The sequence below is a fragment of the Salmo trutta genome, chromosome 3 (genome assembly GCF_901001165.1).
Source record: "Salmo trutta chromosome 3, fSalTru1.1, whole genome shotgun sequence".
Classification (NCBI taxonomy): Eukaryota; Metazoa; Chordata; class Actinopteri; order Salmoniformes; family Salmonidae; genus Salmo; species Salmo trutta.
Genome location: NC_042959.1, coordinates 68,010,104 through 68,027,382, shown reverse-complemented (window position 1 = coordinate 68,027,382; position 17,279 = coordinate 68,010,104). Strand labels below are relative to the sequence as shown.

The window sequence follows — 17,279 nt, the reverse complement described above, 5'->3', positions numbered from 1 at the left end:
AGCAAAAATTGGTTTAGAAATGTTTGCAAATGTATTAAAAATACAAAACGTAAATATCACATTTACATAAGTATTCAGAGCCTTTACTCAGTACTTTGTTGAAGCACCTTTGGCAGTGATTACAGCCTTGAGTCTTCTTGGGTATGATGCTACAAGCTTGGCACACCTGTATTTGGGGAGTTTCTCCCATTCCCTGCAGATCCTCTCAAGCTCTGTCAGGTTGGATAGGGAGCATCACTGCACAGCTATTTTCAGGTGTCTCCAGAGATGTTCGATTAGGTTAAAGTCCGCACTCTGGCTGGGTCACTCAAGGACATTCAGAGACTTGTCCCAAAGCCACTCCTGCATTGTCTTAGCTGTGTGCTTAGGGTCGTTGTCCTGTTGGAAGGTAAACCTTCGCCCCAGTAGGTTTTCATCAAGTATCTCTCGGTAATTTTCTCTGTTCATCTGTCCCTTGATCCTGACTAGTCTCCCAGTCCCTGCCGCTGAAAAACATACCCACAGCATGATGCTGCCACCACCATGCTTTACCGTAGAGACGTTGCCAGGTTTTTTCCAGATGTGACGATTGGCATTCAGGCCAAAGAGTTCAATCTTGGTTTCATCTGACCAGAATCTTGTTTCTCATGGTCTGAGAGTCCTTATTGGGTATTTTAGCAAACTCCAAGCGGGCTGATGAGTGGCTTCCGTCTGGCCACTCTACCATAAAGGCCTGGTTGGTGGAGTGCTGCAGAGATGGTTGTCCTTCTGGAAGATTCTCTCATCTCCACAGAGGAACTCTGGAGCTCTGTCAGAGTGACCATTGGGTTCTTGATCACCTCCCTGACCAAGGCCCTTCTCCCCAATAGCTCAGTTTGGCTGGGTGGCCAGCTCTAGGAAGAGTCTTGGTGGTTCCAAACGTCTTCCATTTAAGAATAATGGAAGATCAATGGATACAGGATGCACCTGGGGTCAATTATGAGTCTCATAACAAAGGCTCTGAATACTTATGTATTAAGGTATGTTTTTTTCTTTTTAATACATTTGAAAAAATATCTACAACCTATTTTTCGCTTTATCATTATGGGGTATTGTGTGTAGATTGATGAGGATGTTTTATTTATTTAGGCTGTAACGCAACAAAATGTGGAAAGATTCGGATTTGGGAAGCTGTTCAATGTTCAGCTGTGTACCAAAACGGGACACCATTTTATTGCAAATCACAGACTGTAGCTTTAACTGTGTGGCTAGTCTAGATTAGACTGTTTGATAGATTAGACATGTTTCAACAGTCAACAGCGGCTGGTCATTTCGTTTTGGTGACAGAATTAAATGAGAACATGTTTTGTCTTTGTAGAATAAGTCTGTGTTTCCTTGAATAATCAAAAAGAGAATTGAATTGACATTGAGCGCATCCTGACCGGCAATTGCTCGGCCTCCAAGCGCAAGGCACTTCAGAGGGTGGTGCGTACGGCCCAGTACATCACTGGGGCAAAGCTGCCTGCCATCCAGGATCTCTACACCAGGCGGTGTCAGAGGAAGGCCCTAACAATTGTCAAAGACCCCAGCCACCCCAGTAATAGACTGTTCTCTCTACTACCGCATGGCAAGCGGTACCAGAGTGCCAAGTCTAGGACAAAAAGGCTTCTCAACAGTTTTTAACACCAAGCCATAAGACTCCTGAACAGGTAACCAAATGGTTACCTGGACTATTTGCATTGTGTGCCCCCCCCAACCCCTCTTTTACGCTGCTGCTACTCTCTTTTTATCATATATACATAGTCACTTTAACTATACATTCATGTACATACTACCTCAACTGGCCCGACCAACCAGTGCTCCCGCACATTGGCTAACCGGGCTATCTGCATTGTGTCCCACCACCCGCCAACCCCTCTTTTTAAGCTACTGCTACTCTCTGTTCATCATATATGCATAGTCACTTTAACCATACCACATGTACATACTACCTCAATAAGCCTGACTAACCGGTGTCTGTATATAGCCTTGCTACTCTTATTTTCAAATGTCTTTTTACTGTTGTTTTATTTCTTTACTTACCTACACACACACGCACACACGCACACATGCACTTTTTCCGCACTATTGGTTAGAGCCTGTAAGTAAGCATTTCACTGTAAGGTCTACACCTGTTGTATTTGGCACACGTGACAAATAAACTTTGATTTGATTTGACTGTAATATTCTTCATCAGCCCTGTTTCTTAGCCTTGTATTGTACCACCATCTAGTGTGGGACAACATTACTGTCCAAACCATTTTAATACTGGAGTTAAAGCTTTGATCTCCAGCTTCAAAACAATAGAATAGCCACTTTATTAGCTTCAGTCATTTTCATCCAAATACGTCATCATCTAGATAATGTAATAACAAAACTAATGAGTGCATAGGAAGTAAAAACACCACTGAGGTTAAGGCTCTGTCATTCTAACAGATGAAAAACACCATTACTCCAAAATAACAGAAATATAACAGATAAAATAATAGAGAAATGCATTCCAAAGGGAAGGAGTGGTTGTTGCATTCTTCATGTGTTCCATAATGGATATACTTTAGCTGTCCTTTATGATTGGTTATTGTTCCTCATCCCTTGATCTCCACGATTTAAAACTTAAATATGAACTTCCTGCATAGCAGAGCGTGACCAGGAAGGCAAAGAACTGAAAAACAGACGGATGAAAACATAAAAATTCAGTACAATAGTGGGTATGAGTTGAGTACGCTTAAATGGACCAAATAGACATCATTCTGGATGGTACACAGTGGCATCATACCTCTCTTATCTGACTTGTCGGCATATATTTGGCATTTTAATACTGTATATTTTAATATCGCTGTAATCATAAATCATAATTGTGGTATATATTCACAGTTGGCGTGATTTAAATGTCTGTCTGGGAGGTCTGAGGTGGTTTTCTTACTGTGGATGTGACCCAGCAGGTGTAGTTATTGCACCCCTTAACAGCATGGCTGATTGAGGCTGCGTCCACTGCTGCTGCCATCACATACATCACTGTAGCACTACTGTTGAAGAACAGGCTCTGTTGAACACCACATACATCACTGTAGCACTACTGTTGAAAAACAGGCCCTGTAGAACAACACATACATCACTGTAGCACTACTGTTGAAGAACAGGCCCTGTACAACACCACATACATCACTGTAGCACTACTGTTGAAGAACAGGCCCTGTAGAACACCACATACATCACTGTAGCACTACTGTTGAAGAACAGGCCCTGATGAAAACCACATACATCACTGTACCACTACTGTTGAAAAACAGGCCCTGTAGAACAACACATACATCACTGTAGCACTACTGTTGAAGAACAGGCCCTGTACAACACCACATACATCACTGTAGCACTACTGTTGAAAACAGGCCCTGTACAACACCACATACATCACTGTAGCACTACTGTTGAAGAACAGGCCCTGTAGAACCCCACATACATCACTGTAGCACTACTGTTGAAGAACAGGCCCTGTACAACACCACATACATCATTGTAGCACTACTGTTGAAGAACAGGCCCTGTACAACACAACATACATCACTGTAGCACTACTGTTGAAAAACAGGCCCTGTACAACACCACATACATCACTGTAGCACTACTGTTGAAGAACAGGCCCTGTACAACACCACATACATCACTGTAGCACTACTGTTGAAAAACAGGCCCTGTAGAACACCACATACATCACTGTAGCACCACTGTTGAAGAACAGGCCCTGTACAACACCACATACATCACTGTAGCACTACTGTTGAAAAACAGGCCTTGTACAACACCACATACATCATTGTAGAACTACTGTTGAAGAACAGGCCCTGTACAACACCACATACATCACTGTAGCACTACTGTTGAAGAACAGGCCCTGTACAACACCACATACATCACTGTAGCACTACTGTTGAAGAACAGGCCCTGTACAACACCACATACATCACTGTAGCACTACTGTTGAAGAACAGGCCCTGTACAACACCACATACATCACTGTAGCACTACTGTTGAAGAACAGGCCCTGTACAACACCACATACATCACTGTAGCACTACTGTTGAAGAACAGGCCCTGTACAACACCACATACATCACTGTAGCACTACTGTTGAAAAACAGGCCCTGTAAAACACCACATACATCACTGTAGCACTACTGTTGTAGAACAGGCCCTGTTGAACAACACATACATCACTGTAGCACTACTATTGAAAAACAGGCCCTGTTGAACACCACATACATCACTGTAGCACCACTGTTGAAGAACAGGCCCTGTAGAACAATACATACATCACTGTAGCACTACTGTTGAAGAACAGGCCCTGTTGAACACCACATACATCACTGTAGCCCCACTGTTGAAGAACAGGCCCTGTAGAACACCACATACATCACTGTAGCACTACTGTTGAAAAACAGGCCCTGTACAACACCACATACATCACTGTAGCACTACTGTTGAAGAACAGGCCCTGTAGAACACCACATACATCACTGTAGCACTACTGTTGAAGAACAGGCCCTGTTGAACACCACATACATCACTGTACCACTACTGTTGAAGAACAGGCCCTGTACAACACCACATACATCACTGTAGCACTACTGTTGAAGAACAGGCCCTGTAGAACACCACATACATCACTGTAGCACTACTGTTGAAGAACAGGCCCTGTACAACACCACATACATCACTGTAGCACTACTGTTGAAGAACAGGCCCTGTAGAACACCACATACATCACTGTAGCACTACTGTTGAAGAACAGGCCCTGTACAACACCACATACATCACTGTAGCACTACTGTTGAAGAACAGGCCCTGTACAACACCACATACATCACTGTAGCACTACTGTTGAAAAACAGGCCCTGTAGAACACCACATACATCACTGTAGCACCACTGTTGAAGAACAGGCCCTGTACAACACCACATACATCACTGTAGCACTACTGTTGAAAAACAGGCCCTGTAGAACACCACATACATCACTGTAGCACCACTGTTGAAGAACAGGCCCTGTACAACACCACATACATCACTGTAGCACTACTGTTGAAAAACAGGCCTTGTACAACACCACATACATCATTGTAGAACTACTGTTGAAGAACAGGCCCTGTACAACACCACATACATCACTGTAGCACTACTGTTGAAGAACAGGCCCTGTACAACACCACATACATCACTGTAGCACTACTGTTGAAGAACAGGCCCTGTACAACACCACATACATCACTGTAGCACTACTGTTGAAGAACAGGCCCTGTACAACACCACATACATCACTGTAGCACTACTGTTGAAGAACAGGCCCTGTACAACACCACATACATCACTGTAGCACTACTGTTGAAGAACAGGCCCTGTACAACACCACATACATCACTGTAGCACTACTGTTGAAAAACAGGCCCTGTAAAACACCACATACATCACTGTAGCACTACTGTTGTAGAACAGGCCCTGTTGAACAACACATACATCACTGTAGCACTACTATTGAAAAACAGGCCCTGTTGAACACCACATACATCACTGTAGCACCACTGTTGAAGAACAGGCCCTGTAGAACAATACATACATCACTGTAGCACTACTGTTGAAGAACAGGCCCTGTTGAACACCACATACATCACTGTAGCCCCACTGTTGAAGAACAGGCCCTGTAGAACACCACATACATCACTGTAGCACTACTGTTGAAAAACAGGCCCTGTACAACACCACATACATCACTGTAGCACTACTGTTGAAGAACAGGCCCTGTAGAACACCACATACATCACTGTAGCACTACTGTTGAAGAACAGGCCCTGTTGAACACCACATACATCACTGTACCACTACTGTTGAAGAACAGGCCCTGTACAACACCACATACATCACTGTAGCACTACTGTTGAAGAACAGGCCCTGTAGAACACCACATACATCACTGTAGCACTACTGTTGAAGAACAGGCCCTGTACAACACCACATACATCACTGTAGCACTACTGTTGAAGAACAGGCCCTGTAGAACACCACATACATCACTGTAGCACTACTGTTGAAGAACAGGCCCTGTACAACACCACATACATCACTGTAGCACTACTGTTGAAGAACAGGCCCTGTACAACACCACATACATCACTGTAGCACTACTGTTGAAAAACAGGCCCTGTAGAACACCACATACATCACTGTAGCACCACTGTTGAAGAACAGGCCCTGTACAACACCACATACATCACTGTAGCACTACTGTTGAAAAACAGGCCATGTACAACACCACATACATCATTGTAGAACTACTGTTGAAGAACAGGCCCTGTACAACACCACATACATCACTGTAGCACTACTGTTGAAGAACAGGCCCTGTACAACACCACATACATCACTGTAGCACTACTGTTGAAGAACAGGCCCTGTACAACACCACATACATCACTGTAGCACTACTGTTGAAGAACAGGCCCTGTACAACACCACATACATCACTGTAGCACTACTGTTGAAAAACAGGCCCTGTAGAACGCCACATACATCACTGTAGCACTACTGTTGAAAAACAGACCCTGTACAACACCACATACATCATTGTAGAACTACTGTTGAAGAACAGGCCCTGTACAACACCACATACATCACTGTAGCACTACTGTTGAAGAGCAGGCCCTGTACAACACCACATACATCACTGTAGCACTACTGTTGAAGAACAGGCCCTGTACAACACCACATACATCACTGTAGCACTACTGTTGAAGAACAGGCCCTGTACAACACCACATACATCACTGTAGCACTACTGTTGAAAAACAGGCCCTGTAAAACACCACATACATCACTGTAGCACTACTGTTGTAGAACAGGCCCTGTTGAACAACATATACATCACTGTAGCACTACTGTTGAAAAACAGGCCCTGTACAACACCACATATATCACTGTAGCACTACTGTTGAAGAACAGGCCCTGTAGAACACCACATACATCACTGTAGCACCACTGTTGAAGAACAGGCCCTGTACAACACCACATACATCACTGTAGCACTACTGTTGAAAAACAGGCCCTGTACAACACCACATACATCATTGTAGCACTACTGTTGAAGAACAGGCCCTGTACAACACCACATACATCACTGTAGCACTACTGTTGAAGGACAGGCCCTGTAGAACACCACATACATCACTGTAGCACTACTGTTGAAGAACAGGCCCTGTACAACACCACATACATCACTGTAGCACTACTGTTGAAGAACAGGCCCTGTACAACACCACATACATCACTGTAGCACTACTGTTGAAAAACAGGCCCTGTAGAACACCACATACATCACTGTAGCACCACTGTTGAAGAACAGGCCCTGTACAACGCCACATACATCACTGTAGCACTACTGTTGAAGAACAGGCCCTGTACAACACCACATACATCACTGTAGCACTACTGTTGAAGAACAGGCCCTGTACAACACCACATACATCACTGTAGCACTACTGTTGAAAAACAGGCCCTGTACAACACCACATACATCACTGTAGCACTACTGTTGAAGAACAGGCCCTGTAGAACACCACATACATCACTGTAGCACCACTGTTGAAGAACAGGCCCTGTACAACACCACATACATCACTGTAGCACTACTGTTGAAAAACAGGCCCTGTACAACACCACATACATCATTGTAGCACTACTGTTGAAGAACAGGCCCTGTACAACACCACATACATCACTGTAGCACTACTGTTGAAGGACAGGCCCTGTAGAACACCACATACATCACTGTAGCACTACTGTTGAAGAACAGGCCCTGTACAACACCACATACATCACTGTAGCACTACTGTTGAAGAACAGGCCCTGTACAACACCACGTACATCACTGTAGCACTACTGTTGAAGAACAGGCCCTGTACAACACCACATACATCACTGTAGCACTACTGTTGAAGAACAGGCCCTGTAGAACAATACATACATCACTGTAGCACTACTGTTGAAGAACAGGCCCTGTTGAACACCACATACATCACTGTAGCACTACTGTTGAAGAACAGGCCCTGTACAACCCCACATACATCACTGTAGCACTACTGTTGAAAAACAGGCCCTGTACAACACCACATACATCACTGTAGCACTACTGTTGAAGAACAGGCCCTGTACAACACCACATACATCACTGTAGCACTACTGTTGAAAAGCAGGGCCTGTACAACACCACATACATCACTGTCCCACTACTGTTGAAGAACAGGCCCTGTACAACACCACATACATCACTGTAGCACTACTGTTGAAGAACAGGCCCTGTACAACACCACATACATCACTGTAGCACTACTGTTGAAAAACAGGCCCTGTACAACACCGCATACATCACTGTAGCACTACTGTTGAAGAACAGGCCCTGTTGAACACCACATACATCACTGTAGCACTACTGTTGAAAAACAGGCCCTGTACAACACCACATACATCACTGTAGCACTACTGTTGAAGAACAGGCCCTGTAGAACACCACATACATCACTGTAGCACTACTGTTGAAGAACAGGCCCTGTAGAACACCACATACATCACTGTACCACTACTGTTGAAGAACAGGCCCTGTACAACACCACATACATCACTGTAGCACTACTATTGAAGAACAGGCCCTGTAGAATGACAACAACAGGATTCCTGGCTGGCTGGCTCAGATACTGTAGGGTAGTACACATTATCGAATGGTTTCATTTGATCGCATTCATAAAGACATGGTCAGGAGCACACAGAAATCTTGGTTAATCTATTTGCTCTTTCCCCCAAAACCATCAAGGCAGTTAACTCCATTGGTTTTATGTTACATAAATAGTCCACAATTATTCAATTACTAGATATATAATAAACAACCTCAATCCCTCATGTTTCATATAATGTGCTGTTGTATTATGTGTCGTAGTATGTGTCGTACCACAGTTGTCCAGGGGACCTGAGGGATCCTGTTGTAAGCCATGGTCAGGTAGATGATGAGGAAGATGACCGTCAGGACCCAGTACAAGATGGCCACAAACATGACCCACCCAAAGGCAGACACACGGAAGTACTCTGTCCCTGCTATCAGCATCCATACCAGCAGACCAAACACCTGAGGGGACAGGGAAGCATATAGCCAACATTCCAAATGGCATCCTATTCCATTTATAGTGCACTATTTTTGAACAGGGGCCATAGGGCTCAAGTTAAAAGTAGTGCACTATACAGGGAATAGGATGCCATTTGGGACACACCCATAGTCAGCGATGGCTGTGCTCTGGTGGTGTCTACTTTATCGTGTATTTAAATGCATTTGCTGTGCTTATCTTGATGGCATACTGTAGAAAGACATTACAATGAAAGGAAATAATATAGCCTAAATCAAATCAAAGTTTATTGGCATATGCACAGGATCCAGTGCAGTGTAGAGTGAAAACAGTACAACAGCTATATGATTTTTCATAGTTTGTATTTCTGGAACAGAAATTAACCCCGCAGCTGACTGACACCTATCTGATCTGACAGCATTCTGAAAGAATGTCGTAACACATTGATCATGATAAATCTATAGATGCAGATTGTTATACTGCGTGCTACTGTAAATAATGGGATGTTTTGTCCTCTGTTGCACTGCAAACCTCCTTTCCTGTTATTAAAAGAAAATAATCCTTAATTGGTTGCTTCGTATCACAGGAAAAAATAATGTCTGGCCTAAGTGGAAGAGGAGACTTATGGTCACATTCTCCTTTGATGCTGGAAGGAAAAGGGACAATAAAACTGACCTTGTTTTTTAAGCAACTTCCCTTTCCAGAGAAAAATAAAACACTGTACTGAGAACCAATATCTGTCCAAACAGAAAGTAGTCTATATTACAGAAAGTAGTCTATATTACAGGAAGTATCTGATATTACAGAAAATAGTCTGTATTACAGAAAGTTGTCGATATTACAGGAAGTAGTCAATATTACAGCAGGTAGTCTATGAAACAGGAAGTAGCCTATACTACAGAAAGTAGTCTATATTACAGAAGGTAGTCTATATTACAAAAAGTAGTCTATATTACAGAAAGTAGTCAAAATTACAGGAAGTAGTCTATATTACAGAAGGTAGTCTATATTACAAGAAGTAGCCAATGTTACAGAAAGGAGGATATATTACAGAAAGTAGTCTATATAACAGAAAGTAGTCTATATTTCAGGAAGTAGCTTATATTACAGAAAGTAGTATAAATTACAGAAAGTAGTCTATATTACAGGAAGTAGTCTATATTACAGGAAGTTGTCTATTTTACAGGAAGTAGTCTATATTACAGAAAGTAGTCTATTTTACAGGAAGTAGCCTATATTACAGAACGTAGTATATACTACAGGAAGTAGTCAATATTACAGGAAGTGTCCTATTTTACAGGAAGTGTCCTTTTTTACAGAAAATAGTCTATATTTCAGAAAGTAGCCTGTGTTACAGGAAATAGCCTATATTACAGAAAGTAGCCTATATTACAGGAAGTAGGTTAAAATTATGTTCATTTTCTCCAGTTACATTTCCTTGAACAATGTTAAATAATTGAAACTTCATTCAGTGCAGTGTTCAATACAATGTCACGTCACCATCTGTGAAAAAAACATCATACACGTCATTAGCCTATGCAAAATGTGTATAAAATGCACATAAAATATTAAGGTCGAACAGAATGCAAATCTGTATAAAAGTAATGGGATTCAGCAAATGACAAACTCTTCCCTTTATCAGAACTAATTGTGCCCCTATGATAAGGGTACAATTAGTAATGTGATACAAGGTATGAACAATATAAAATGTCTCATCAAAATCATCATAATGTGTTTAATTTGTTTAATCAACAATGCAGTATTGATTCCCTCCATGAATTCTGATGGCAGCTATTGTGAGAAAGATGGTAAAAGACACTGCCATAGTGATTTCAACAAATGACTATATCGAACTTGGACACAAATATGTTTGTGTTGCAGTTAGGACATCACTCTCTGCAACTGGATCCTGAACTCCCTGAGGGGTAGACCACAGGCTGTGAGGATTGGCAACAACACCTCCTCCACACTGACCCTTAACTCAGGGGCCCCAGGGTTGTCCTCAGTCCTCTGCTGTACTCCCTGTTCATCCACAACTGCGTGGCTTTGCACAACACCAACTCCCCAATGAACGTTGCTAACGACAACACGGTTGTAGGCCTGATAACCAACAACAACGAGTCAGCCTATAGGGAGGAGGTAAGTGAACTGGCATTGTGGTGTCATGACAGCAACCTCTCCCTAAAAGTCAGCAAAACAAAGGAGTTGATTGTTAAGTTCAGGAAGCAGAGGTGGGAACATGCCCCAATCCACATCAACCGGACTGCAGTAGAGAGAGTCACAAGTTTTAAGTTCCTCGGCATCCACATCACCGAGGATGTGACATGGACCAACACCACCACCACTGTTGTAGACGTTATCACAGTGCGCGTCGCTGCTCCTTCCATCTTCAATATCGAACTACTGCTTTTGGATCCTGGCCCACTGAATTAAGAAAAACTCTAATCAATGTGCAACTCTAATCAATGGAAGGTGGAAAACTCTAATCAATGGAAGGTGGAAAACTCTAATCAATGGAAGGTGGAAAAGATAGCCATGGTCTTTCCTGAGTAGGCAACAAGACTTCTGCGGAACTCTGTGAATTTGTGAAACAACTCGTTTTTGTTTATTTTAGATAATAATGTCTAGGACCTGTCTGAATGTTATTCTGTCATCGTATAGGCAAAGTCACTGAGTTGAGAGAGGTTGCATAAAGAGGAACTTATGTTTGATGGTAGGTAAATCGGCCTGCCAGAGAATATTGCCTTTTCATGCTTGTATGGTTGGTAATGATTTGCATAGGGTGCTGTTTTTCAGAGGACCCGAGCAGGAGCAATCTACAGCCAAAGACTGAAGAGAGACCTAGCCAGTAGAATGCAGATTGCAGTTTTGAAACTGAGGTAAAAGTGCAGTAACTGCAGTCGGCTGTGTTATTTCGGACACAATAATTGCTGCATACTGCAGTTATACTGCACTCTGACTGCAATCTTTTTCTGTAAGGGCAATGACAGCAGGTGGAGTCTCACTTCTAAAGGAGTGCATAATGCAGGTTAGCTGTGGATTATTCATTTACTAAACTGTAGTCGCATGCTTGCTCAAACAGATACAGTATAGTGTGCCTTTTGGTCAAACAGAACAGTGTGTGTTCAGTTAACCACTTTCTGGACCTGCTGGGGCATGTCCAATAAGGACCATAGTCCTGGCCTAATGTACCTTCGCTAAATCAGACAGTTGTTGATGTAGTTTTCAATCATTGATTAGTTATTACTCCAGTTAGAAACGCGATATCCATCACCATGTCCTCAGTGACAGCAATACATGTGTTCTGTGATGGTGTCTAAACTGTACCAGCAGATGGCAGCATATAGACAGACAAAGATCATGGGGAAAGGCAAAGGAAAATGTGAAAACAGCTTGAGGCTTAAAACTACAACTTGTGTATAGTCTTAACAACCAACTTAACAGGCGATGTAATTACATCAAAACAAAATATTATACACGTGTTCATACTGCTAAGAAATGTAGGTATGGACACTTAAGTTCACCCTGTAACAAACTGAAGGGGATTGCATGGCCAGGGACAGGTTGAGAGAGCAGTGGGGAGAGGCATTGTGTGTTAATACTAGGCTCCTATCTGAGAACCCTCCTTTAGGGTTCATCACAAATAAATAAATGCAGAACAGGACTTAATCAATTAATTCATAAGTGACTTGTGTTTGACTACGCTACATCTTGTGACCTTGTTATTTAAAATATTCATAATGATATTTTTTTGTTTTAAGTCCAAATGGTATGGAGGCCAAAATATCACTGGGACACTCCATAGTAACCTTCATCAAACACACATCCACTTTGTTGTTTGCATTGTTAATTTATGGTTATACAATGGGTGGGTCTAATTCTGAATGCTGATTGGTTAAAACCGCATTCCAGCCTTAAAACCGCATTCCAGCCGGTGTCTATTCCACAAGTTACCACCGGCTAAATCTAAATTAACGTTAAAATGCCTATTTACTCTGTTCCATTTGCCTGCGCAATCCACTGTTTCATCAGACCAGCCAGGCAATTTATAAACTTGATCTCCACTATAAAAAGCATCTAGACATTATCACACATTTCTTTTAGACTAACATTTAGTTTTCAACAGCGGAGATTTGCATAAACCTTGCGGTCTATCTCTCCAACATTTGCAACATTGTTTCAATATTCAAATTTGATCTCCAGCTGTCCCATAGTAATGAACGTGTCGGGAGGAGACAGACAGGCAGGCAGCGTTTCTCATCCAGTCAAAATCATGAATCAGCTGGCATAATTTGTATGAATATATACAAAGAAATGTCAATAGAAAGCAGGTCAAACGAAACGAGGTGCAGCTAGTATGTAGTTTTTCCAGCTTCAGTTTAATGTGATTGTGTTAGCTGTGTTGTTGGCTAGCTCCTCTGAACAACAATGTCCTGACAAGAGAGCACATTTCCTATGCCAGGTGAAATCGCGGCTTATTAGCTCATTGTTATGGATGTATCCAAATGTCACTAGAAAACTGAGTTATCAAATGCAAATACAGGTACTTTGTTGTTTTCTGGCTGCACTGTTTGATGTGACTGAAAGTTAGCCGTAGTTGGCTAGCTAGCAAGCAAGGGATGAGAATGTTGCCAGCCTGTATGGTTGGGGTGGCAGGGTAGCCTAGTGGATAGAGTGTTGGACTTGTAATCAAAAGGTTGCAAGTTCAAATTCCCGAGCTGACAAGGTACAAATCTGTCGTTGTGCCCCTGAACAAGGCAGTTAACCCACTGTTCCTAGGCTGTCATTAAAAATTAGAATTTGTTCTTAACTGATCTGCCTAGTCAAAAAAAAAAAACATGGTAATAGAACATTTCGAATGACTGGGTTGCGTCCATAGATACTGAACAAACAGACTGAATCGATAGAATGAACGACTAGTCATATTCAGATTCAGATTAATACTATAAAGCCTTGGTAGAATCACAGCGGTTCAGAGGAACGTAAAGGTTTAAAAAACATTTTTAAGCATTATCCTGATTTCCTTTGTGCCAAGCAAGAGGCATCTTGATTATGCCTGTGTAGTAGAGTGATGTTGTTCCCCTAGATTATGCACCAAGTTGCAGCATAGTTAATGTTATTTTTCGGTGTACAAACATTTTTTGATATCTATATTGTAAATACACCTAATTGTAAAAGTTTGTATATTTTGGTTTGGTCCATCGCGGGTTATCCGTACTTACGGACCCTTTTATCGTTCTCTTTTGCCGGACCTTCAGCTAGCAAGGTGCCCGAGAGCTGTGACTGCACCGAGGGCTAACATATTGTGTGTTGTCTCTTCGTGTGCAGGTCGAATAAACATGATTCAACCATCATAATTCCAGTTGTGGCAGTGTCCTAAATAAAAGTACACAACGCAGAACGAACCACGCTACACCTGGATTACGTGCTAAACTTGCATTATCATGGTGCATTGTAGAATAGTTATAAGATGTAATGTACAAGGCCCAGGATAAATAACAGTGTTTTATCTAATCATACTAAAACAATAGCAACCCCATAGTACAGACAATACCCCTGTTTCCCTAGAACTTCAGTTTGGATCATTATTGGTTATTAATTATTGACATTTACATTTACATTTTAGTCATTTAGCAGACGCTCTTATCCAGAGTGAGTGCATACATTTCATAATTTTGTTATTTTTTTTGTACTGGCCCTCCGTGGGAATCGGACCCACAACCCTGGCGTTGCACACACCATGCTGGCGTTGCAAACACCATGCTCTACCAACTGAGCCACACAATATAATTGTTTAGCTATTCATCACTCACTATATAACTATATATCAAATATGTATTATCCTTCTCCACAATGAAACAATGATATGTTTCATGATGCGTGCATTGTTGACATTAGATCTTACTTTACATGTGTTGGTATAAGGCTATACTTGTATGTAAGGCAATGAACATGAATTTTAGTGACGTGTGATTTGCATCAACAGAAGGAAGGAGCGTCACAGAGTACATGTACGTGCTCCTCTTGCACTTCTCAAACATGGAAATTATAATCATGGAACAGTAATGTCTTTGGAACGGAACAATAACATTTTTGAAGCATTTATATATTTTTTTATTTAACCTTTGTTTAAATAGGCAAGCCAGTTAAAAACAAATTCTTATATACAATGACGGCCTACACCTGCCAAACCCGGACTACGCTGGGCCAATTGTGCGCCGCCCTATGGGACTCCCAATCTTGGCCGGTTGTGATACAGCCTGGATGATTGAAAAAGAAAATTAAACTAGCAGAATTATATATTTTTTAAGGTCTTTTATGGTCTCTGGAGCAGCTGATTTAGAAGAGAGGAGGATGGAGAGAAAGGATGGGTCTGGAATCGCTGTTATTTCCTCTTTCTCCGGAACAGGCCCAGATCCCCGTAATTTGCTTGAAGAAAAGAGGCAGGAAAAGTGGCCGCAGATCGGGCTGCCTTCTGAGAATCCGTAGGTGAGTGATAAAACTCCCACTGCCATCCGTTGTTCTTGCTAACGTGCAATCATTGGAAAATAAAATTGATGACCTACGATTAAGATTATCCTACCAACGGGACATTAAAAACTGTAATATCTTATGTTTCACCGAGACATGGCTGAATAATGATACGGATAATATAGAGCTGGAGGGATTTTCCATGCACCGGCAGAACAGAGAAGCTGGTCTTATGATACCTTATGATAAGCTGTAGACCACACTATCTAACAAGAGAGTTCTCATTTTTATTATTCGTAGCCATCTATTTACCACCACAGAACGAAGCTGGTACTAAGACAGCTCTCAACCAACTCTATAAGGCCATAAGTAAAGAAGAAAATGCTCACCCAGAAGTGGTGCTCCTACTGTTTGGGGACTTTAATGCAGGCAAACTTATATCAGTTTCACCAAATTTTTACCAGAATGTCACGTGCAACCAGAGGAAAGAAAATCCTAGACCACCTTTACTCCACACACAGCGATGCATACAAAGCTCTCACCCACCCTTCATTTGGCAAATCTGACCATAATTGTATCCTCCTGATTCTTGCTTACAAGCAAAAACTAAAGCAGGAAGTACCAGTGACTCGCTTAATACAGAAGTGGTCAGATGACGCAGATGCTACACTACAGGACTGTTTTGCTAGCACATACTGGAATATGTTCCGGGATTCATCCAATGGCATTGAGGAGTACACCACCTCAGTCATCGGCTTCGTCAATGAGTGCATCGACGACATCATCCCCACAGTGACCGTACGTATATATCCCATAACCAGAAGCCATGGATTACAGGCAACATCCACACCGAGCTAAATGCTAGAGCTTCTGCTTTCAAGGAGCGGGACACGAAACCAGATGCTTATAAGAAATCCCGTTATGCCCTCAGATGAACCATCAAACAGCCAAAGCGTCAATCCAGGATTAAGATTGAATCCTACTACACTGGCTCTTTGGATGTGGCAGGGCTTGAACACTATTATGGACTGCAAAGGGAAACTCAGATGCGAGCTGCCAGTGAGCCTACCAGATGAGCTAAAAGCCTTTTATGCACGCTTCAAGGCAAGCAACACTGAAGCATGCCCGAGAGCACCAGCTGTTCTGGATGACTGTGTGATAACGCTTTCGGTAGTCGATGTGAACAAAACCTTTAAACAGGTCAACATTCACAAAGCCGCTGGGCCAGACGGATTACCAGGACGTGTATTCAAAGCATGCGCAGACCAACTGTCAAGTGTCTTCACTGACATTTTCAACCTCTCCCTGACCGAGTCTGTAATACCTACATGTTTCAAGCCGACCACCATAGTCCCTGTGCCCAAGGAAGTGAAGGTAACCTGCCTAAATGATTACTGCCTCGTAGCACTCACGTCGGTAGCCATGAAGTGCATTGAAAGGCTGGTCATGGCTCACATCAACAGCATCCTCCCGGACACCCTAGACCAACTCCAATTCGCATTCCGCCCCAACAGATCCACAGATGACGCAATCTCAATCGCACTCCACACTGCCTTTCCCACCAGGACAAAATAAACAGTTATGTGAGAATGCTGTTCATTGACTACAGCTCAATCAGTCAGGTTTCAAGACTGGTCATTCAACTGAGACTGCT

At 42.4% G+C, this 17,279-nt stretch overlaps 1 protein-coding gene across 1 annotated transcript; it reads right to left on the bottom strand.

Annotated features, from left to right (window-relative positions):
* Positions 1-2,371: 2,371 nt before the first annotated feature.
* LOC115165884 (CKLF-like MARVEL transmembrane domain-containing protein 8) lies at positions 2,372-11,541 on the bottom strand. The gene is made up of 4 exons (XM_029719337.1): positions 11,467-11,541; positions 8,986-9,159; positions 2,921-3,040; positions 2,372-2,659 (listed from the first exon to the last, which is right to left on the bottom strand). Exons 1-4 carry the CDS (start codon positions 11,539-11,541, stop codon positions 2,573-2,575), a joined length of 456 nt encoding a protein of 151 aa, XP_029575197.1. The 3' UTR covers positions 2,372-2,572.
* Between the last annotated feature and the right edge of the window lie 5,738 nt (positions 11,542-17,279).

Excerpts from the sequence above, each read along its gene's own strand:
- LOC115165884 (XM_029719337.1), bottom strand. The coding sequence starts at position 11,541 with ATGGAAGGAGCAGCGACGCGCACTGTGATAACGTCTACAACAGTGGTG. Across the intron at positions 9,160-11,466 it reads TGGTCCATGTCACATCCTCG|GTGTTTGGTCTGCTGGTATG; the intron begins GTGATGTGGATG and ends CTGTCCCCTCAG. Across the intron at positions 3,041-8,985 it reads AGGTCCCCTGGACAACTGTG|AGCCTGTTCTTCAACAGTAG; the intron begins GTACGACACATA and ends GGTGTTCAACAG.